Genomic DNA, 23,673 nt, shown 5'->3' with positions numbered 1-23,673 from the left:
ACGCCAGGCATTGTCTTTTCTGGGTACAATGAAAAGTCTTGAATAAAAACCTTGTCCTTTTTCCTTTTCTGGTACTGGTTGAATAGCCCCCATGTCCATGAGGGACATAACTTGTTTCTGAGCCTCTGCCCATTGATTTTATGGCAGATCTGGCCAACCGTTTGGAATTGGCAAAGTATGGAAATGAAATCTGTACCCCTGGGATACTATGTTAAATATCCACTTGTCCTGGGTAATTAACTGCCAATTTTGGGCATGAAGTGCTACTTTTTCCCCCAAGGGGGCTGCCAAAAGATAAGTGCTTGGTGAAGGTAGAGGGAAGTCATTGAGACTGCTTACTGTAGGGCTGTGCTTTGTTTCCTCCAGATTTGGAGGTGGAGGCACCCCATTGCTTTGACTTGTAAGAACCCTGTGATTGGTATCTAGAGCCTTTTGAGCACCTGGATTTGCCTTGAGAGGCTCTGTTGGACACAGGAAAGGACCAATTTGTAGTAGGCCAGTGCCTACTGAACCTGGGTGGCTGCACTTGTAAGAAATCTTTTACAGTTTCCATGGATTTAGCTTTGTCTTCCATTTTCTTTAAAACCACTTCTGCCTTATTACCAAACAGAGTATCATACTGCAAAGGGGCATCCAACAATTCAGCTTTAACATGATCAGGCAGATTTTGCTCCTTGAGCCAGGCATGCCTTCTATCACAGATCCAGTAACTGCGGCCCTGCAAGAGTCAAAACCACATTGGAAAGTATGCTTTCCAACCTGTTCTGCTGAATGCAATAATTCCTGTAATTTTTTGTTTTCCACACAATCAGAAATCAACATCATTTTCTGTTTCAATAAGCCCATAACATGCTGTTGCTATTTAAGCATATGAAACTGGCAGTTTAAGGCCCTAATTGCCAAGGTTGCAGACGTATAAACCTTCTTTCCCCATCTATCCAGCGCCCTGGAATCTCTATCAGAGGGGGTAGGATTTTTGGCTGTAGAGGCCTTTACACCTTTGGGACCCTGTGAGATGGTCTCAGGATCAGCAGCAGGATTTTTGAAAAGAAATTTGTGGGAGTCAGGAACCAGCTTACTAGGAGCTGGAGGTAGGGAATCAGGAGCCATGCTTGATTCTGAAAACACATCAACAACGTCTAATACAGGAGGCATTGCCAAAGGCCTATGCTGAGGAAGAAGGAGGAATTCCCTAAGCCTCATTTTTGATTCAGAGAAATCCTGAATCTCCCAATGAAAATGTTCCCTTAAAGTATGCAAGGTTTCTCCAAAAGAATAATTCTCAGGAGGAGATGCAGATGGGATGGATTCTTCTGCATTAGAATCCTCATAGGGTGAAATAGAAAATTCCTGATCAGAAGAAACAGAAACCTGATCTGAAGATTCATAATCAGTGTCTTGCCTAGGCCTCTTAGCGAGAGGGTGGGGTGGGGGGGTTGTTGGGAACCCCTAATCAAGGTAATGAAGTCCTCAGCCATTTTGATCATCTGTTTTGTAGGCATAGGGGCCTGAGCACGTGGCTCATGCGTCGTTTTTTTAAACATAGATGATGTTTTTGATCTTGTTTTTGAGGCTGGCGTTGGTTTTATATAAAAATGTTGAGGCCTGAAAACACCCTCAGAAGCCAGTGCCTGCTCAGCGGCTCTGGACCCATCCAAGGGAGAGACATCTACGGGTTCAGTACTCTGAGAATCTCACGACTTACCAGACTCTGCATGGGGGGGGGGGGGGGGTGCGAAAGCATCTCATTGAGTACCGGTGAACCCGCAACTGGCTTAGGAGAAGTTTCGTCGTCGGTTTCGGACCTCCACGGTCTCTCTCTGTCTTTTTCTTTGCGTTTTTTGTGAACTCTGGTAGTCGGATTGCTAACCGACGACATTTCATGGTAATTAAATCTGGATCCAAAATATTTAGAAGCAAAAATATATAGATGCTTAATAGAGCGTTGGTTAAATCTTAGCACAAAACTGACAGCAAGGCAAGTTATGATCTGGGCCTAGGCAAGGAATACAGTACAAATGAAAATCCTGGTATTTGGTTCCCACAAGTAATGCAATTATTAACTTTTACTGACATCGGTAAGGAACAAGAAAAAGTTTCCCCAACGGGGTACTTGGCTTTAGTTGAAGACTTCGGTTCTGAAACTCGAATGCGAAAATTTCAGGAGTCGGCCGACTGGCACTTGCGAACTGCTTCCGCTTCGGGCACCGCGCGGCAAGAAAGACTGAATAAAATGGCATCGGCTGCATTGTTTTATACCCCTGACGACCTGATATCATGGAAGAGGAGACAGCAACCGACGTAGGACCCAAGACTTTGTTATTCAGGCCGACCGAGGGCAACCTGCCAGCAGATTACCCAAATATAATGACTGCAACAGTGAAACACAAAGATCATCAGACGAAAGAGAAGAAGTATGACATCAGTTTAGATAAGAAAAAGTTTCCTCAATGGGGTACTTGGCTTTAGTTGAAGACTTCGGTTCTGAAACTCGAAAATGAAAATTTCAGGTGTCGGCTGACCGGCACTTGCAAACTGCTTCTGCTTCGGGCACAGCATGGCAAGAAAGACTGATGTAATGGAGTCGGCTGCATGCTTTATACCCCTGACTACCTGACGTCATGGAAGATGAGACAGCAACCAACGCAAGACCCAAGACTTTGATAATCAGGCTGACTGAGGGCTACTGCAAGCAGATAACCCAAATGTGATGACTGCAACAGTGAAACACAAAAAACATCAAGGTTTGAAGAGAGAGCAACCAGAAAGAAGGAACCTTGAGAAAGGTGTTAAGCAAGGAGATATCCAAAACAGGCCTCCAAATGCCCTCCTTTTGAGGAACCAGGAACATTCTGGAGTAAAACCCCTTTCTTACTTGGAAAAGAGGGACAGGCTGAATAGTTTCCTGGTCCACCAGGGACCAAGACCCCTCTGAGAAATGAAGAAGCTGCTCTCACGGAGGTTGAGGAATCCATGTAAAAGGAGGGAGAAACTTCCACACCATGAAATAACCCTGATGGATGATGGACAAGAATCTTAGGTGATGAGTTGCCAGTTTGGAAGACAGAGGGCGAGACAAAAGGACAAGGAAAATTGGCTTAGGGGTAAGGGGTAACCAAAATGTCAAAGAAAAGTAGGCTGGTCAGATAAGAGAGGGTTCTGAGCCACAGGACCCTAAGAAGACATAGCAGTAGGAGCTTGCCTACCACCCTTCCTGGCTTTAGTGACCCGACAAGGCTGCCTGAAAACAAAAGCAGACCTAGTAGGATACTTCCTCTGCAACTCACGGACAGAGGACACAAAAATATGTTTAAGGCCCTGCAAAGGTCTACCATTTTCCTAAAGGGACTTAAACATATCAGCGGTAGTAGTCCAAAAGAGATTTTTATCATTCAAAGGAGCATCCACCACTTTGGCCTTAATGTCTACTTCAGGTAATGACTGCTCATGATGCCAAAAGTAACTCCTCATGACAGATCCAAAGAGAGGAGCTCTGGAAGAGGCATCAGCAGAATCATAGCTGTACTTGATAAAGGTGGGGAGCCACCTGAGGGGTAGAACCCAAACTTGAGCAGAAGACTTTCCTTCAGAATTTTGGAGGTCAGAAATAACCTGACAAGCCTGGGCAATCAAGGACAGAGCATATCTGGTCATGTGGGCCTGGTAACTGATGTCCCTAAAGGCCAAGGTGGAAGCAGTACAGACCTTCTTTCTAATCCTAAACAAAGTAGAACACACCTTGGAGTGCTAAGGGCAGCTTTTACCAACATAAACTACTGTGTGTAAACAAAGTAAAGCTGTGCCACCAAAGCAGAGGTTAAAAGCTAGTTTAATGGACTCCAGCAATAAAATTTCTAATCCTCTCCATGCCCCTACTATCCCTAACCGAAAGCAGAAGCTTGGTAGAGGGTAAAATCTTCAAAGGCATGTCACAGGACACTGACACTGCATCAGGATCAGCAGAAGAGCACAAATAGGAAATGACAACCCTCAGGAACCTTAGAAAACCTGTCAGGTTTCTTTGGAGCAGTGGGCTGAGAATCAGGAGACTTGGAGGCAGCTATAAGGGTGTTTAACAAAGCAGCCAACACAGGGGGTACTGCAGAAGGTTTTGAAGTGTCCACCTGAAGCAACTCATAATACCTCTTCTGGATATCTTGACATCTGAGAAGAATCCCACATAAAGTATTCCATCACTCTGGCTACTGTGCCCCCAAAAGACAACTCCTCCAAAGGAGACTCGGGGCTAATTGACTCCTCTTCATCACAGTCATAAGCCAAAGGAGAAGGCATCATGGAAGAGTAAGAGAAGGACTTTTCATCAGAGACTGAATCCTCATCCGAGGAATCTGGTTCCCTGGACCTTTTGGAAGGAGTTGAAGTCCAAAGTGGAGTAGGCATAGAAACCCCTTGAGGTGGTTTCAGGGCCATTAAGGCATTAAACAGGCCCTGAGTAAACTCCTGCCATTCCCTTCCAGAGTCCTCAGAATGTATAGGAGAATGCTGAGTCAACTGTTTTTTCTTTTTAGGTATGTCAGCTCTAACACTGGAGGCTTCAAACTCTGATAGAATTCAATAAGAGTAACTGGAAGCTCTTCCCTGACCAGAATCTGTGGAATTCCTCTAGGGCCATTCGAGATAATCAACCGCTGTTCCCCCTGGATGTCTAGAGCAGATGCCTGCAAAGCATCAGAGGACATGCAAAAGGAAAGATCCTTGCTGGCCTCCAACGGGGTTGTGACCGAGGAATCACAGGTAGATACCAAAAGGCCTACAGAGCTATCACCACTTCTAGAGAAACATCCAGTGGAGGTTGGACAGCCAAAGAATCCAGAAGAGATTTATTGGCCACCTTCTTGCTTAATAGAAGTATCTCGGGGTTAATCAATTCCAACCTGCTACCCTGGATTAAATGATTAACTGTTTAAGCTTCTGGTTCCAGAGATAGATGGGGTCAGTTTGTACATTTGTCAAGAATCGTCTTGGAATTTCATTTTGGGGGAATACAGTAAATTGATAGAGATGTTTACCACCAGGGGTTGCCCCCGACAATTTTGTTATGATGTATACCACGAAGTTGTGAAAAACAGGGAGAAGGGGAACTATAGATCATTGTTAATGGATGAAGAGATCATATCTCTGAATAACAAGTGAGTTAGTAATAAGGATTTTACCCAGGCATTGATATTGGCCTACAGTACTGATAGTCAGGGTATTAAAGGTATTACTGAGAAGAACTGGGTGGTTTTCATCACTTATGATGAGATTAGTGATAGTTTAGGTTTAATACTAAAGCACTTTAGAGTAGGAGGAGCGTTTTAATGCAAAACCCCTTAAAGAAAGAAAAGGTACTATTAAGAGTGACGCTTGATGGTCAGGGACTCTGTGAAGATGAATAACGCTGTTGTTATGGTTAAACATCATTTTAATTGTACTACAAAAGGGGTTATTTACTTAGCCTTTTGTCAGTGTTGTACTTGTGTTACTGTTTGGAAAACAGTGAGAAAGTTTAAGGAACGCATACACAAACATTTTTATGATATTTCACATTGTAACAGTTGATGTTCTGAGGTATTGCCAGCTGTACCAATAGAAGTGAGACAGCACATGTGTGGCATATAACAGCATGACTGGCTGAAGTTCTGTAAATAATCTTATGTTAACTGACTGCCACATTTATTTGTACAGATGCTTGTATTACAAATGTATCTGTAAAAGTTGCTTATGTTAAAAGAATGCTGCAACAGAATCTTAACAGAGTTCTGAATGTGAACTGTGAGTCAGGTGACTAGATGTGATGTAATTATATAACCAGCAGGAGGACAGAACTGTAGCAGCAGCAGTTTGTTTTTGTTTGTTGTTTTTTAAATCTGACGTACAAAAGATCTAGGTCAGTTATCACAGTTCAGTACAGTTGTTCAGTAGTTGTTAGTTGCACAGTTTAATGTGTGGAGTATCTCATCTTGCCTTGTGGAAGTGAGCATTTAAGCACTACACCTTGCTTTGCGATATTAAGCGAGTTAACTAGGAACAGTTTCTCTTTAGTTTAGTTAGGAAAAGTACCGTGAGATTAGTATTACCTCTTTTTCTGCATGTCAGATTCTATCAGTTTTATGTCATATTTATATTTCTTGTGACTAGAAACTCTGATGTTTATTGTAACTAAATATTAAGTATTTTCTTGTTTTCTATTTTTATTGCCCATAATTAAATATTTTATACACCATTTTATACCTTTTCATCATGGCTGGTCTTTTAGCGAGTATTTTTAATATCTTGAGAGTACCTGTGCGTATTTTAGTGTTCAATGTGGCCACTATGAAAAGCCTTACTACTTTGGTCACACACTACCATTCATATCAGTATTAATTTGACACAGTACAATTGGTTACCCCTTACAACAGCCTTAAGAGTATTTGGCTGGTGGCAGCTACTCTGTAATTTTGAGAGAGAGGACGCAGCTGGTGAATTTGTGTCAGCCTTTCAAAAATCAGATATTCAAGTGTGTGCACCAGATACTTAGAACTGGGACGCTATGCTCCAAGGTGGGTCTTATTTGGGATCTGGAGAGAAAAGAGCTCAATCCCAGTGTAGCAGTGTTCCCTGTGTGCACTTGGGGAAAATTGTGTTGAATGTAGAGAGCTGCATTTGAAATACTGTGTAAATCCATTCCTATTTTTAGTGACTGCCTCTCACAGGTGTCATTGGTGAGGATTGTGGCTTTCTTGATTACTGGGGTAAAGACAGGCCATCACAACAGTAATAATGAGCTTTTTAAACATAGTGATAAAACACCTACACAGTATTTTTTGGCTTAGATAAGATGGCTAGAAATCTGACAGGGGGTCCCTGGAATTATTTGAGTATTTTGAGTTAATGTGGCAAATTAAATTAAAAGCAGGGTTCTAGCGATGGTTTACTTCTACATTTATTTAATTTATTTCATTATCTGACATTAAAATTCTATGTATTCATATTCCATTAAATTTAACAACATGTTTGCTGATTAAATATGTAATATTTATTAATTTTACGTTTCCATCTAGTTTCAGACTTCTTTTTGATTAATATAGAAGTTTTTTAAAAGTTTTTAAATGTATACATGTTATTTCTGTACATTTTTATAGATAAGTTGTGAGGGTATTTAAGGGGCGGTGATTGAGTGATGTTGTTTCAGTTTTCTATTTTTCCTTTTTTGGAGTGTTCTGAGGAAGTTGGTGTATTGTAACAGACGAAAAGCTCATGAGAAGCTTAAATCAAATAACATCTGTTCTTTTTTTACAATCTGGCGTCTTGGAGAATCATTTTGGAGTTCCTGAGGTACGGAGGAGTGTCGTGCATCTTATTGTTTCCAAAGTGTGTTTATATTACTTTGGTCTGTTGACAAAATTAAAAGCATATACTTTTCCTGGTTTGAAAGTTCATTTTTCTTGTTTTTCCAGTTCATTTCTTGATTGGGGTATTTTCTATGTTAAGCATGTACATCATTCCCTCTGTCTGTGTGGAGATTTGTCGGGTACTCCACCTTCCTGTTGATCTCAAAAACATGCCATAGGTGAACTGGTAATCTTTCAAACTGCAGGTGTGTGTGTGTGTGTGTGTGTGTGTGTGTGTGTGTGTGTGTGTGTGTGTGTGTGTGTCCGCGTGTCCTGTGGTGGGTTGATGCCCAAGATGTGATCAGTTCAAAGCCATGTGCAATAGGTTCTGGCTCACCCATAACTCTAAAATAGATTAAGTAGGTTACTGCAGAATAAATATATACACACTCCTGTATCTCCAAATTTTAAAGAATAAGAGAGGCAGGTTTGAAACATTTTTGTTGATCTCACTTCCACTGAGCTGGACCAAATTCAGAGTAAGAATAACAATGTAAGGGAATGTGGGAGCTTCACCCACATGGGGGATACAGCAGGTACATGGTATAATTCCACAAAACGTCATTCCCACTTGAGCACTTGTGCTTTTTAGATGTGTACTTAAAAATACTTTAGTGAACAGTAGTTTCTTAGTGTTCTCTACAAAATTAAATTGCAAGTTTAATAAGTGATGAATAAGATTAAACAAAGAAAAATGTGGTATTACTACAATATATGTGGGGGTGGGGGGGATGACTTGTTCACTGTAAGAAAGAGGGACAGACAATGGTAAGACAGGAAATGCAGAGAAGATGGGGAGGACAAAGAAAAAAAAGTGAGAAGAATACATAATGGAATACATGCATGACAAGTGATGGAGAGTGAGGAGAAGAAGACAGATTTTCACATGGGGAAATGGGTGTGTACAGTCTGTAGGAGAAGACTGCTCCATAGTGTGTTCTGTGGGTTTTATCTAGCATGTTAGCAAGTTGCAAAATCTAAATAAATAAAAACACTAAAATTCAAGTGTGTGTGCAAAAAACTGATAGCGTTTTTGAATTAGTGTTTGTTTGTGTCTTTCGGCTTTTCCCAGTTAGGGGTCGCCACAGCGGAACTCCGGTCCGCTAATGATTGGCAGTTGATTTTTACATACCGGCTTGCCAGGCCTGACGCACAACCTTCAACGAAAGTACGCCCATTCACGCATGTCTCCACGCAGAAGAAGCTCTAGCTGAGAATCGAACCGGGCAGCGTCTTACTGTGAGGCGACAACGCTACCGCAGCACCACCACCGAGCTCTTTGCAAAACCGTATACAGAATGACAGCATAAAAGCAATGCGATCAGTGTTCAAAGTTCTATACTCTGTCCTTATAGGTATAATGCAATACCTGAACTTACTGCTGTGAACAACCCTTGGCCAGGAATCAGATGTTCCACACAACTACTACACTTAGTATTCTCTTGTGCACATGCCATGCAGTTACATCAGGCAGTATACACAGCATATACACTAGTATATTTCAAACTTGAAACGTGAACTCACTCTGAATCTTCTTGTAAAGAAGACTTTGGCTCAGTGGGCTATTTTAATTAACAAATTCAATAAAAACATTTAAAAGCTGAAAGTTTTATAGTCCGTTTCTCTCTTTCTGGAATTAACAAGGAAATATCAGGAAGTGCATCTAACCCTAATTGCAGAATAGTCTTTAAAAAGAAGGAATGTCAAATACAAACCTCAATGTTGGTTGCATTAAGCTTCTCCTCCATTACTTGCTTCAGAATGGTAAGGGAGGACTTTATTGCATCTTTGAGTGACATTGACTGAAAAAAAAAAAAAACAATATCTTAACACTAACATTCTACATTTACATTCTACACCTTCAGTCAGACACAAGTTTGCATGCTATCTCCTACAGACTTCAAAAATTATACAGACTTTCACAACATCAGTATACTACTGTCAAATGCAACAGGGCAGGATTATAGAGAATTCCTTCCTTGACCATCCACAAGGATAATGCAAAATTTAAGGTACTACACAATACACAAGGACAGAATTTACATGATGAATTTTCAAACCAACAGCTAAAGTATCACAAATATGCATGCACAATTGATACAATTCTTCCCATAGTGCAAATACAGGATTCTCCCACATCCTGGAAGGAGGCTGTACATCATAACAAAGCTTTACCTTTACCATAAAAACATGAAACCATTTCTCTCACCCAATTCAGATACATTAGCATCCTATTGGTAATCATTCTTTTGAGACTACAAACATTCGGCTATGTTTTCTTAAATCATTAAAAGCAGCAAAGGCACGGAATATGCTAAGCAGCATTCCAAAGAAAGAATGACATCAGGTTGAATGTACCAAAAAATATGCTGTGTAGACATGTTGGTCATCATGCAGCTTACAAAAATGTAAAAACTTTTCCCCCTACACCACATATTTTATTTATGCATACACATGTGTATTTGTCTCTATGTAATGATGGGGGGGGGGGGGCTGGCTGCTGTGCATTTCCTTTCTATTCCTTTATTGAAATTTCATAACCAGGGAGGTGGACTTGTCAGCTGACGCTTTTCAGCCATGACCCAGGATCCATGGGAGCAGAAAAAAAAGCCAAGTTACAGCAAATATGTAACATAGTAAAATGAACAGCAGTAAAAAAAGAAAAAAAATTATTTGCCCGACAGTCAAATTTACAACTGAAAGAGCAAGCATTAATTACAGCCAAGTTAAATAATAATGTTAAGTTGTCCATCTCGCCTTCATTCTTGCTGGATGGGTTCGGAGCCGATCCTCGGCTCCGACTCGGCCACTCTAAAAGCTCGAGAGTTGGTTCCGCCGGCTCGAGGCTCCCCTTATATCCCACAATGCTAGGCGGTAATACCTCAGATCTCGTTTGCCGCTACAGCGATCGAGGTGTGTGGTTTCTACCGGCTTCAGGTCAGTTAATATAGATTAATCTATAGTTAATTTTAGTCCCTTTAATTTAGTTTTTTACTTGTTATTTCCCTTAGTGAGTGGATTCGGACCCTTTCTCACCTGTTTATCCACCCTTTTTTCCTCAAGAACTTTTTAGTTCTTCCCTCAGGCCTTCGGGCCCTTCCATCCCCTTTCTAGTGGAGTGTATGTGTTTGTAGGGATTTAAAGACTAACTAAATTCAGTAGTTTAATTTTAGTTAATTTTAGGGGATAGTGTAATTGGTGTGTTTGTGTTGTGTGGTGGTTACACTTTTTTTCCTTAAAAATGTTTAAGGATTCAAAGGTCTCAGGCTTCAAGAAGTGTGACTCGTGCTGTCAGAAAATGTCTCTGACAGATGGTCACACTTCTTGTGTGTACTGCCTGGGACCTTTACACCTGCAGGACTCTTGTGCTGTATGCCATGGCTTCAGCCCTAGAGTCCTGCAGGAAAGAAAAAATAAACTTATTTTACGAGGCTTATTAAAGCCTGAGGGTCCCCCGACTGGTTCTTTGGGCAAACCCTCCAAGCCTTCTAGGTCGTCGGCTCCAGTTTCTGAATCGAAACCTAAGGCTTCGAAGTCTGCTACAACATCGGCTCCGGCTGGAGCCGATGAGACTCGAACTCTTATTTCTTCGGTTCCCTCGGCTCCAGCCGGAGCCGAGGTGTTGGAAATCACAGAGTCGGCTCCGATGAAATTATCGGAACCGACAACTAGGAAAAGGTCTAGGTCACCGTCTCTTGGCTCCGTTCATTCGGCTCCAGCATCTCCCTTGCTGTCTGAACGGAGCCATAGATCTCACTCCTCTAGGTCGTCGAGACTTTCGGACCATGACCTTCAGAGGGTAGTGAGTCGACTTCTTAAGTCCGAGGCACTGGCCCAAATGCTTCAGAGCCCGACTCAGCAGTCGATGCTTAATCCCATTTCTCAAATTATTCCTCCTCCGACTCCTTTGAGTTCGGAGCCGGGATGTTTCGGACCCGAGACTGTGGCAGCGTCGGAGCCGATACAATTGTCTTCGGCGCCGTCGTCTGCTCCGTTTTCTTCATTGGAAGAATCTCGGCGCCGGACTTCCCTCATCGGCTCCGAGGGGGTGAGTGGCATCGGACCCTTGTCCGACCCCGCTCTCCCTCTCGGTGCTTCGGCGCTGGTGAGTTCGGCACCGACATCGGCCTCGAAGCCATCACTGTCGGTGCCGAGGGAGGTTTTCAGCTCTTCGGAGCGGAGACCTCTGGCTCTGCCTGACAGGGGTGCTTTCGAGGTCACGCGGAGTGTGTTGGAACCTGGTTCAACTCCACAGTCGGCTCCGTCCGCCCCTCCCTCCTCGGTGCCTCAGGTAATTTCTACTCACTCCCTCTTCCCAGACCGCAGAGAGCCAGCTCCTCAAGAATCCCCTGTGGGGATTTCATCCTCTTCCGAGGCCTCTCCTGAATTGGCAGGAGAGCCCCCTAGGAAGAGAAAGTGCAAGAGGAAGCACATAGACTCACCTGAGTCTGTCACCTCTGACACGGATTTAGGGGATTCTGAAGGTTCCCCCCGTTCCCCCTCTGAAGATGTCTCCTTTGCAGACATCCTGGAAATCCTAAAACAGAGGGGGAATTGGCCAGCCCTTAACCCTTCGGAGGATGAATCTGTGTATCTTGAGGCGTTCGGCTCTCACCCTTCCACCTCCTGGGTGTCCCCCCCTTTGATCCCCTTATGCAGGTGGGAGCAAAAAAGGCTTGGACGGCTCCTGACTCTGTGGACCCCACCCCCAGGAGACCTTCAAAGTTTATTACAGCACCAGCAGACAAACAATTTTTGACTAAAGGAGTTTCTGTGGATGCTATGGTGGTAGCTGCTGCCACCAAGAAGGAACTAGCTGATCCTTCAGTGCCTGTCCATCCTCCTAACAAGGAATCTAGGTCTATGGACAGGTAGGGAAGCGGATGTTTTCGTCAGCGACCTTTTCAATGCGTTCGCTGAACTACCTCTGTCATTTCACTCGTCTTCAAAGAGACTTGATCAAGGAAGCGAGTGAGATGTTAAAGGATCCAACAGCTGCGGGTTTTCAGGATAAGATGAACGCTCAGCTGGCAACCCTCAATTCGATAGCTAACTCCTCCATGCACCTTCTTTCATATGCGGCTGATGGAGCGAGCAGAGCCGCAGGTACAGGTGTGGCCTTACGCTGGCATGCCTGGATGCGGCTATGCAATTTTGCGGATCCCTTTAAGATGTCCTTCATCAATTCCCCGTTTGATGGATCGTCCCTTTTTGGTCCTCAAGTGAAGGAAAACTTGACAAGGTGCGAGACGGATGGCAAAACTCTTTCTGCCGTCGGAGTCCGTTTTTCTACTCCTTCTAGGCCTTACCCCAAAGGCCAGAAAAGTGGAAAGATGTGGTTCCGCAAGCAATCTCAAGGGGCTTTGCCTGACGCACAGAGTCGGTTCCCCTCTAGAGGCAGAGGGGGGAACAATAATGGTAGATGTCGCCCTAGAGGCAGGGGGGGTCTGCAGAACCAGGGCAATCGAGAAACCTTTACTGATAAGCCCTTCCAGCATCCCTGAGGTGTTGCCCGACTGTCCACCTTCGGAGGCAGTCGGGGGAAGATTATTACTGTACCCAGAAGCCTGGCGATCTCTAACTCAAGACAAGTGGGTACAGTCCATCATTTCCGAAGGCTATTCCATTCCGTTCTTTCGCATTCCAATTCAATCAAAAAAGTCCATTCCAGATGTTCCACCCGCTCAAAGGGATCAAGCAGCGTTAGAAATATCAAAGTTGCTTGCAAAAAGAGCCATTCAGCCAGTGCCAGCAGACCAGCAAGGATCTGGAATCTACTCCAAATTCTTTCTGGTTCCAAAGAAAACAGGGGACTGGAGGCCCATTTTGGATCTCAGCATCTTGAACAAGTCTGTCAAGAAAACAAGATTTCGGATGGTCACGTTGCAATCCATCCTACCCCTATTGGGAAAGGAAAACTGGATGTGCTCTATAGACCTCCAGGATGCGTACTATCAAATAAAAATGAACAGACGCTCCAGGAGATTACTCTGCTTCAGGCTGGGAACCAGTAACTTTCAATTCAGAGCCCTGCCCTTTGGACTCACCACAGCCCCCCGGGTGTTTACCAAATGCATGGCAGTGGTGGCCTCTCACCTGAGACGTCAAGGATTCTAGGTGTTTCCATACTTAGACGACTGGCTCCTTACAGCTCCCACCAAGCATCTTCTACTACTTGCCAGAGACTACACTTTTCGCATACTTCGAAAGCTAGGTATCTCAATAAATTGCGAAAAGTCTGTTTTGTCGCCTTGTCGTGCTATTACCTTCATAGGCGCAAATCTAGACACAGTCAGCATGTCTGCGAGACTTACAGACCAAAGGATAGCAGACATACACAAATTAGTCTCTCTTCTTTTCCACAGCAACAGAATCAAAGTCAAATTAGTCCTAAAAGTACTGGGGATTATGGCGGCTGCTATCCCTCTACTTCTATTAGCCAGATTTCACATGAGAATCTTACAATGGATGCTCTTCTCACAATGGTCATACCAACAACTTCCGTTGTCCCACACCATTGTGATAACGCAAGCATGCAGGAATCAACTTCTTTGGTGGATTTCTTCCCCCCAGCTCTTCCTAGGAAGACCATTTGTCCCTCCCCCTCCGGTTGCTACTCTGACAACGGACGCCTCCCTGATCGGGTGGGGGGGGGCATTATCAAGGCAGGACAGTCCAGGGCATATGGCAACCATACGAACGCCACTTGCATATAAATGTTCTAGAGATGAGAGCAGTGCTTATAGCGTTGCAAGCCCTTCAAGACACTCTTCCGATGGGAACAATAGCAATCCAGACGGACAACATGTCTATAGTGTGGTATATCAACAAACAAGACGGAACCAGATCCTACCCCCTATGTCGAGAAGCACTCAGACTGTGGCAATGGGCGATTTCTTCTCAGCGGTTTCTGATAGCAACGCACATCCCCGGGAAGTCCAATCTCATTGCGGACAAATTGAGCAGAGCTATTCTCATGCCTCACGAGTGGTCTCTGAAAAATGCAATCTTGGAGAAAATTTTTCTGAAGTGGGGCCAGCCTTGCTGCGACCTTTTTGCTACTCCCCAAAACAGCAAGTGCAAAGATTATTTCACCCTCTTTCCTCTACCAGGCCATCCCAGCAGGGACGCTCTAGTCCAAGTTTGGCCCCGGGGACTTCTGTATGCATTTCCTCCCTTCCCACTAATTTCTCAAGTGATACAGAAAGCTATCGCTCAGAAGACTTCTTTGATCCTCATTGCCCCTTACTGGCCTCGACAGGTTTGGTTCCCCTTTCTGCACCATTTTCTGTTGGAGCAACCCTGGCATCTGGACCTAGTTCCAGATCTTTTGACCCATCAGTCGGGTCAGTTACATCGCTCCCTACCCTCTCTGAACCTCACTGCTTGGTTCCTCCAATTCCAACCTTAGCCAGGCTTCCTCAAATATCTCACTCAGTTCGAGATATTTTAATAGCTTCCCATAAATCTTCCACTCGGAAGATTTATCTTAGTAAGTGGAAACGTTTCTCCTATTGGGCTCAAGGAAAGGACATAGATCCTTTCACTGCTCCCATTCAAACGGTCCTTGATTTCTTAGCCGAACTATTCCACGCAGGTTCGTCTCCATCTACTCTTAAGGTTCAATTGGCAGCTATTTCTAACTTTCATGTTGGAATCTCAGATTCTGCCATCATGTCTCACAAGCTTTGCAAAGCGTTTTTGAAGGGAGTTTTTCTTCTCAAGCCTCCTATTAGAAACCCTCCTCCTTCTTGGGACCTTAACTTAGTTCTCACATCCTTGATTCTTCCCCCTTTTGAACCTGCAGCTTCGTGTTCAATGAAATTGCTATCTTGGAAGACACTCTTTTTGGTAGCCATTACTTCGGCTAGAAGAGTCTCGGAGCTTCATGCACTCTGCAGTCGATCCCCTTATCTTTTGTTTCATAAGGATAGAGTATTCCTTACGGACTAACCCATCCTTCTTACCCAAAGTAGCCTCTTAGGCGAACCTAAATCAAAACATTGACCTTCCTGTGTTTTTTCCTAACTATTCTAACAGGTCTGAACAGAAATTACATTGGCTAGATGTTCATCGACAATTAAGGTATTATTTGGATAGGACCAAACAGACCAGAAAGGCTGACCAACTGTTTGTTTCTTATGCAGAAGGCAGAAAAGGCCTTCCAGTTTCGAAAGTATCACTCTCCAGATGGCTTACATCCTTGATTTCCTTTGTGTATGAGATTAGGCATCTAAAGTTACCGAACAAACCTAAGGCTCATTCAACTAGAGCCTTGGCTACTTCTATAGCTTTCCAAGACAGGCTGCCTATTGATACAATTTGTGCGGCAGCTACATGGGCTACTCCTCACACTTTCATTTCTCATTATAAGTTGGACTTAGCTTCCAGACACAGAGCTAATTTTGGTTCCACTGTACTCAAGAGTCTGTTCCGATAGGCCACCCGGGACAAGGTGCTAGGGACGCGGTCCCATCCAGCAAGAATGAAGGCGAGATGGACAACTTACCATTTAGAAGTTATGTTCTTACCATAACGTTCAATGTTAGTTGTCTTCTTCTCGCCTTCTTTCTTGCGTCCCACCCTCCTTCCCCCTAGCCTGAACAGACCTAGAGGAGTTTGATTGTGACCTTCTTTTCCTACCACCTCTATTTGCATATGTATATACTGTGTTATGTATATATTCCCTCATCAGGTTGTAGGTCACCTTCCTTCTGTCATTTTATAGAGGTGGTTTCTCCCCTTTCCAGTGTTTCTGTTTTTTTCTCCTAGCTGGGCCTAGCTTACAAACGAGATCTGAGGTATTACCGCCTAGCATTGTGGGATATAAGGGGAGCCTCGAGCCGGTGGAACCAACTCTCGAGCTTTTAGAGTGGCCGAGTCGGAGCCGAGGATCGGCTCCGAACCCATCCAGCAAGAAAGAAGGCGAGAAGAAGACAACTAACATGGAACGTTATGGTAAGAACATAACTTCTAATTTCTGCCTAAACCAGACGTTTACAATACGTACAACAGATTTTCAATAAATACACAACCAAGAGCGTACACATCTATGTTATTCATGTGTGGTACTGGACAGTTCCCTGTTCCTTAACCTGCATCCTTGAAACGTACATTCAGATTCATTCTTGAGATACTCTCGGAGTTTTGGTCTTAAATTCTTGTATAGTGACTACAGGGGGTAGGAGGTTCCAGTAACTGGGGTAGTTTTTGTAAAGGTTCTCTCTCTCTCATGTTTGTCTCTCAAAAAGCAGCCACCCCAATTCTTGGGAATTCCTGAATCTACAAGTTGGGTTTCTAATTCAGAGATTTGATTTGAGCTGGAACAATAACTCAGAACGAGGATTTTGAATACGAGGACAATGAGAATCAATGCTGTTCTGCTTTGTACAGGGAGACAGCGAAGACCTTTGAGTAAGTCATAGTGATGTATGTGTGGTAGGATGCTAGAGTGCAAAGTAGCATATTTTACTTTCTACTAATAGTAGCTTTTGGGTGTTAATGCTATAGTACGGGATTAAGAGAGGTAGAGCATATTCCAATTTAGGAGCGAGGACATTTTTGGCTAGGGATTGTTGTGCTTAAGGAGATTAAGAGAAGAGTTATATACTGTTACAAAGTTTTAGTTGAGTTAGTACCTTGCTAAATATGTAGTTGGTGTGGTCCAAGAAGAATATAGGTTCAAGTAATATACCAAAGTATTCTAAATAATAACATTTGGAATTATATTGCATCAATCCCCCCCCCCCCTTTTTTTTCTCAGAATTTTTTTATTTTTCAAATACATTTGAATGAATTTCATAGTATTTATACACGCCTTAAATAACTATGTACACCATTCAAATTAGCCTGACACTATAACAGATCTTAATGTATACAATTTCTTTATAAGCATGTCCAATCCATTATCAGAGTGTCTGATTAATTACTGTATAGTGTCAATCAACGATAACACTTTCCCCCAAGGGTTGTTGAATAATAGCTTTGGATAAATTCTTAGTTCTTTAATTTTAATTTCCAATAATGCTGTGGTCTTCAGTAGGCTGTAGAAGTCTTCCAGAGTTGGTATTGTGTTTGAATTCCATCTTCTTGTTATAGACTTCCTTGAAATTGCAACTATAGTTCATACTAGAGACATGTTTGACTTATTCAAATGAGGACCTTCGTTCACATTTAATAATACAAGAGCTTTAGTTAAATAACATGATTCATTAAATAAAGCTTGCAGAAAGTTATTAATACAATTCTAAAATGGCTTAATTTTAACAAAGAAAATGTGGTTCCAATCTGCATTGTGTACTTGCTCACATCTCCAACATATTCCTTTTATGGAAGAAATAATTTTACAGATTCTATCTGGGGTTAAGAATGTCCTGTGCAAGCATTTCCAATTAAAAACTTTCCAGTATTGTGTAAAGGATGTATATTTTATCTATAATAAGATATTTGTTTTAATATCTTCAGTTAACTGTATTGAGTGTCCTTTTGTTATATATTTCTAATATGAGGTTTTGGGTGTTGTTTTATAGTTTATCAATATTTTGTAAAATTCTGAAATACTGTTCCCCATGTCAAAGTCAATCTATATGACTTCATATATGTATTTCGTAAATTTAGATATTTCTTAAAATGAAGAATTGTTAATTATTCTACTTAAATCTTGCAAATATGACAGAATACTCTGTAAAGTTAGCCAGTCCTGTTATGGAATTTTGTATGTTGCTTTTATTACTTGCGTATCTAAAACTTTTAGTTCTTTGATGCATTGGAGCCAACAAACAAATCCTTTCTGTTCCCAGGAATTAATAATTTCTCTATATATTTTATGTGGAAAGTTCTTTGCGACTATAAATGGTGTTGAAGGATCCAACCAAATTTTTAAATCTATATTTGCATTAATAATGTTCTTAAATGAGTCAATGTAATAAATCATATGAGTTTTAGTGGGTTTAGTTATGTTATATTGCATACTAATACATATGTGCCATGACAAATTGTTTTTATCTGTTGTTTGAATTCAAATTCATTTATTGATATTACAGTTAGTAATGCTTTCCAATTTGCAGAGTAATTTGGACTTATCCAATCTGAGATTCTCTTAGATACTGATGCTGTTATATATGTTTCTTTATCAGGAAAGTTTAATCCTCCCAGTTTCCATGGTCTGATATGATTTATTAAACCTATTCTGTTTCTTTTGGTAAACCATACAAAATTTATTAGGCATGAATTTATTTCTTTAAGTATATTCCTTTCTGGTAACAGTTGTATTGCCAAGGCTATATATAGGATCTTAAGCAGTAAAAACATTTTTATTAACTGTAGTCTATCTTCAAATGTTAATATTATTTTGTTCCATTTTTCCACAAATGTTAATATTATTTTGTTCCATTTTTCCACAGAGATTTTAATTGCATTGATGAAATCATTGTAGTTTTTTGAGACTAATTCATTACCCTTGCATAACTCAATTCCTAGATATTTTAAGGTAGATTCTTGTTTCCCTATGATGTGATCCCCCTTAGTCTGCAGTTCTTTTTTTTTATTTAAAAATAAAAACTAACTTAATGAAATGGAGTCCTGAAGTCATGTGAAATTTGACGATTAATTATCCAATTCTTCTAATGTCTCTTTTGTATTAGATAATGTTAATAATAGGTCATCAGCAAATAGCATTACTTTAGAATTGTATTGTTCATAGACATCTATTCCTTTGATTTTTATATTGTTACGAATTGAATCCGCCAATATTTCAATAGCCAGAACAAATAGAATCCGTGACATGGGACATCCTCGTTTCGTGCCTTTTGTTATATGTATAGATTCAGAGATAAAAGGACCTAACTTGACATACGCTAAATTATTTGTATATATATTCTTTAGGTGATGAACATAGGATGCAGGAAATTCAAATAGCATTAGGATTTTGAATAAATTGTCCCAATTTAAGGAATCAAATGTCTTCTCTATATCTAAGCCAATTATGAGCGTTTCTTTATTTTCTTTATTAACAATCTATAAGAGAAATTATCCTTTTAATATTGTCATGTGTGTCTCCATGATATATAAATCCAGTTTGATCATTATTTATGGTTTTGGATAATGGTATTTTCATTCTGTTAGTTAATATTGTCATAAATATTTTAAAGTCATTATTTAATAATGATACAAGTCTATTTGAGTTTTACATCAAATTTTGACTATTATTGGGGAAATATGCTGGATTTGTCAGGAATATTTAGTTACTGTTTGTCTATTTATATATGAGAATTTATTCTAACAAAATAAAATCTTTCCACCAAGGCAATCTGAAGAAAGTGGTATTACTGTGCCCAAGTGCATCTGCGTGGGTGTTTTGTGAAGGCACAATCAATGCTTGAAAGCCTGAAGTTGAGCCATCCATATCCATTCCTCTTTCTCTCGAACATTTATAGTAAATGTGCTGTGGACACAAGCTTGTCTTTATAATAAAATCTTAATGAATTAAATACACTGCTGTGATTTCAACTGGAGTTATAGTAATACACAGAGTACTTCTATGGGTGAGGGTCCTGTACCCCAGATAATATATAAATTAATGAAGCTATAGTAAGTAAATGCTTTTATCTTTTACAACCAAACAGTGAAAAAATTGTAGGAACATTGGAGCAATACTAGGCAAGAGGTCATAGGAATTATCACATGCCTAGCCATACACAAAGCACTCAATAGTGTTTATCTCCCAAATCAGGCAGGGCTGCACATTATAAATTTGTGTCAACCCTACCAATCACCAAAACTAACTTTAAAAGCAGTCAAAGCAGAACTTTGCTTTAACCTGTTATATATGTTAGTAATTCCAGCAAATCTTGTTTATTTTGGCTGCCCTAGTGGAGTAGAGGTATAAAGTCCTAACTATGATCTAGCTAACTAGGGTTCAAGTAGCATCACGGGTAACTGACAAAGCAGCAGGGAGAGATGAGCATGCCCATACTGGGGGATGAGTGGTACATGGACATCTACAGATGACAATCCTTAGGGGAGACCAGGGACATTGCCAGAAGAGGCGTGGTTAGCAGGAGAAGAGCAGCTTGGCTGAGCTGCTGTGGAGGTGAAGCAATATACTGCGGATCTTTCACAATGCATGCCCCTCAAGAGCTGCTCCATGCTGCCACAACAGGAGAGGAGAAATAAGAGTAGGCCAGTAAGTCCCCCTCCCCCGGATGGAAGCTCAGACGTACTGAGCAACATAGCCTGTGATCTGTGAATGGCCCAAGAAATTACCAGAATTAGTTGGGGGAGCATGGAGAAGCTGTCAGACCTGGCGTGGACAGGGCATGTGGGCCGGGCAATAATAATGAAGGAAGGGTAGGGGGAAAAGACAAAGAAAAAAAAACTTGTTTATTTGCTTGTGTAGATTTAGGTCCCTAGTGCAGATAAAACCACACAAGGAGATGAGCGCGAACAACCAAAAACTAAAACCAAAGCCAAGGTTCGCTGTGGAGAACCAAATAAGGGTCCAGACCAAGACGTAATAATTCCAACAATTTAATGAAGCGAAAAACACCCACTAACGCTATACACACAAAATATGTTTTCGAACGTCTTCTTCAGAAGGCATAACCCCAATTGATAGTATACAGCACTTAAATAGATATTCAAAAATCAATTATCCAATAAAATCACTGTCAATGAACACTTCAATTAACAGTAAAATAAAATAAAATTGTTAGCATTCAATCCTACTTAGTAGTAACAATTCATATTAGTTTTGTGTATGAATACCATAAATTTTGTATAACCTCATATATTTAACATTGCAAAACAGTGTTTGTAAAAATATTCTTATAAAATTATATTGATAAAAAGGTTTTAACCATCTTAGAGGGTAATTTCAACAAAATGTATTCCAATACTGCCATCTAGTGGAAATTTACAATTTTGCACTTCTCAATTTTAATACAGGAACAATGGATAGCATATCGAGACCAGGACTTTTGGTGGCTTCCAATATTATTTGCCAAAATAACTCTGTATTCAAGCTTCGTTTCCCACATACCTCCCCTAACTTCTTTGGGAACCACTTCTAATACAAAAAAACTGAAGAAAGCTTGTGAACAAGTTAATGTATGACAAAAAAGTGCATTACTCATATTCTCCTTTTTAATTTCATAATAATGTTCATAAATTGGTATGGTAGCAATATACGGTAGTCTAACCACGTAATGTGTTCAGCAAGTCAAAAAAACTCAGATAACACACTTGCAACGTCTCCAAAATTCAGTATACAGCTAACCAATGATTGATTGAAGAAAAGAAGCTCGCACAATGTATCCAAGGTATAAAAAACGTGTTTAATCCATGGGAAAAATAGTAAGCGCTTTCGCGTAGGATCACCTACGCTTCCTCAGACATAAAAACTCTCTAAAACTCTCCCACTTTTAAATGCAAACAGGCGGGAAAAGTGCATACATTAATTAAACAATCATTCAATCTCAACCATCTGCTGTTCAGAATTAAAGAAACAACAACTATTATAGCTAGAGCAGCCTCCTGAATGTAAACATAAACGCTCAATGATTGTAACAGATGTCAATCTGGCTGTACGATACCTTCTCATAATCATCGTACCGGTAAAGCGTTATCATAAAGCATTAAAACCCAAACATTCATGAAACCAGAAATTGCTTCTTATTACAAACATTAAAATATGAATATAAATATATATGCAAACCATACAAAAACGTCAATAATAAAATCACCATCAAACTCTCTAAGTACATCTAATTATATATTGCATACATAATAATTGACAAACTATAGACAAATACATAGCTGAGAAGACTCTTATGTATATAAAGAAGTCCTTTTAAAGCGAAATCGCTAGTTATATCAAATGAGCTCGTGTTCAGCAGAAACGCTCGTATTCATCACCAAAACAAACAAAACTGCCATAACTTGTTATTAGAATGTATGGCGTGCGATCACAATGGGTCACATTGTTCAAACTTACTATTTCATGGCCTTGATAGTGATGTATACATTCCCAAGCGTTAGGTGGAATAAACTCCTTCCTGAGAAGTAATATGGATATAAATAAAATCATGCCATTGAAAACGTTATTTCACAAAAACACGTCAGTACGCATATTGGCGTGCAACATGTGATTATTTCCTTTTAGACAACACGCCCATAATAATGGCGTTACTCAGATTCCTAGCTTGCATGAACATTAAAAATTAAAACCACAGCAGGGAGTTCCAAAATAGCACCTGCATACACCTAGTGCTTAATCGAATAACTCTTGTTGGCAAGCTGCAGCATTCTAGGTGATAAAACAGGCTCTCCCCACATCCATCATGTTGAAAATATACAATATATATATGTGCAAAAAATATATATAATAAGTCTATATTAACAGGCATCTTCACTAAAGCCAACACCAGGCAAACAACTAAAACGTTTCTTAAAATGTCATCAATTGCTTGATTCCTGCTTCCAAGGGGAAAGTACAGTTTTGTACCTACCATAAATGTAGATGTCAGAGAGACATGCAACTGCAGTCATAACATGAGAGTTGTCCTGCCTCAGGCAGCCCTCGGTCGGCTGGATTCCAAAGTCTGGGTCCGACGTCGGCTGATGTCGCATTTCTCTCCGACGTCAGAGCGGCTGGAGTACATAAGCATCAGCCGACGCCATTTTCTTCAGTGTTTCTTGCCCCAGATGCCAGGTGCCCTCCAAGGAAGGCTGTAATCAAATTGGTAGACAAACAGGATTCCAAACAAATACATGAGCAATAAAACAAATACACCATAACAGATATCCCCAGCTAAGAGTGAGGGGGATAGGAGTGGACCCTAAGCATAGAGGGGTATGGAGGGAGGGAAAACCCGACTGCAGTTGCATGTCTCTCGGACATCTACATTTATGGTAGGTACAAAACTGTACTATGTCCTTCAAGAATGCAACTGCAGTCATAACATGTGGGTAGAATACCATAGCTTAGCTGGGGGAGGAGGTATGCTCTAGGAAAGAGATGGTGAGGCAATCAAACCCTGCAGGACTGCCGAAGCAAAGCCTGCTCTGGATCTGGAATATAGGGGGGGATTATAGTGTTTTGAGAATGTATGCACGGAGCTCCATGTAGCAGCTTCTAGAATGTCCTTTGTAGGCACCCCTCTTAAAAATGCTGTAGAGGTGGCTGTAGCTCTGGTGGAATGTGGCCTGACATAGGCTGGAACAGTCTTTCCATGAAAGGAATAACAGAATCTGATGCAGTGTCCAATCCATTTAGAAACAGTCTGTTTTGAAATTGCTT

General features: G+C 41.1%; 1 protein-coding gene across 1 annotated transcript in view; it reads right to left on the bottom strand.

The window, feature by feature from the left end:
- Positions 1–23,673, bottom strand: part of PSMA5 (proteasome 20S subunit alpha 5) — a 241,901-nt gene that overhangs the window by 89,413 nt on the left and 128,815 nt on the right. The window contains 1 exon segment of the mRNA XM_044076882.1: positions 9,092–9,178. Within this exon segment, the coding sequence (XP_043932817.1) occupies positions 9,092–9,178 (87 nt within the window).

This window comes from Protopterus annectens, chromosome 7.part0 (genome assembly GCF_019279795.1).
Source record: "Protopterus annectens isolate FY-2018-M chromosome 7.part0, PAN1.0, whole genome shotgun sequence".
In the NCBI taxonomy this organism is placed as follows: Eukaryota; Metazoa; Chordata; order Ceratodontiformes; family Protopteridae; genus Protopterus; species Protopterus annectens.
The sequence above is the reverse complement of the archived record's forward strand: the minus strand, read 5'-3'. Positions and strand labels throughout refer to the sequence as shown.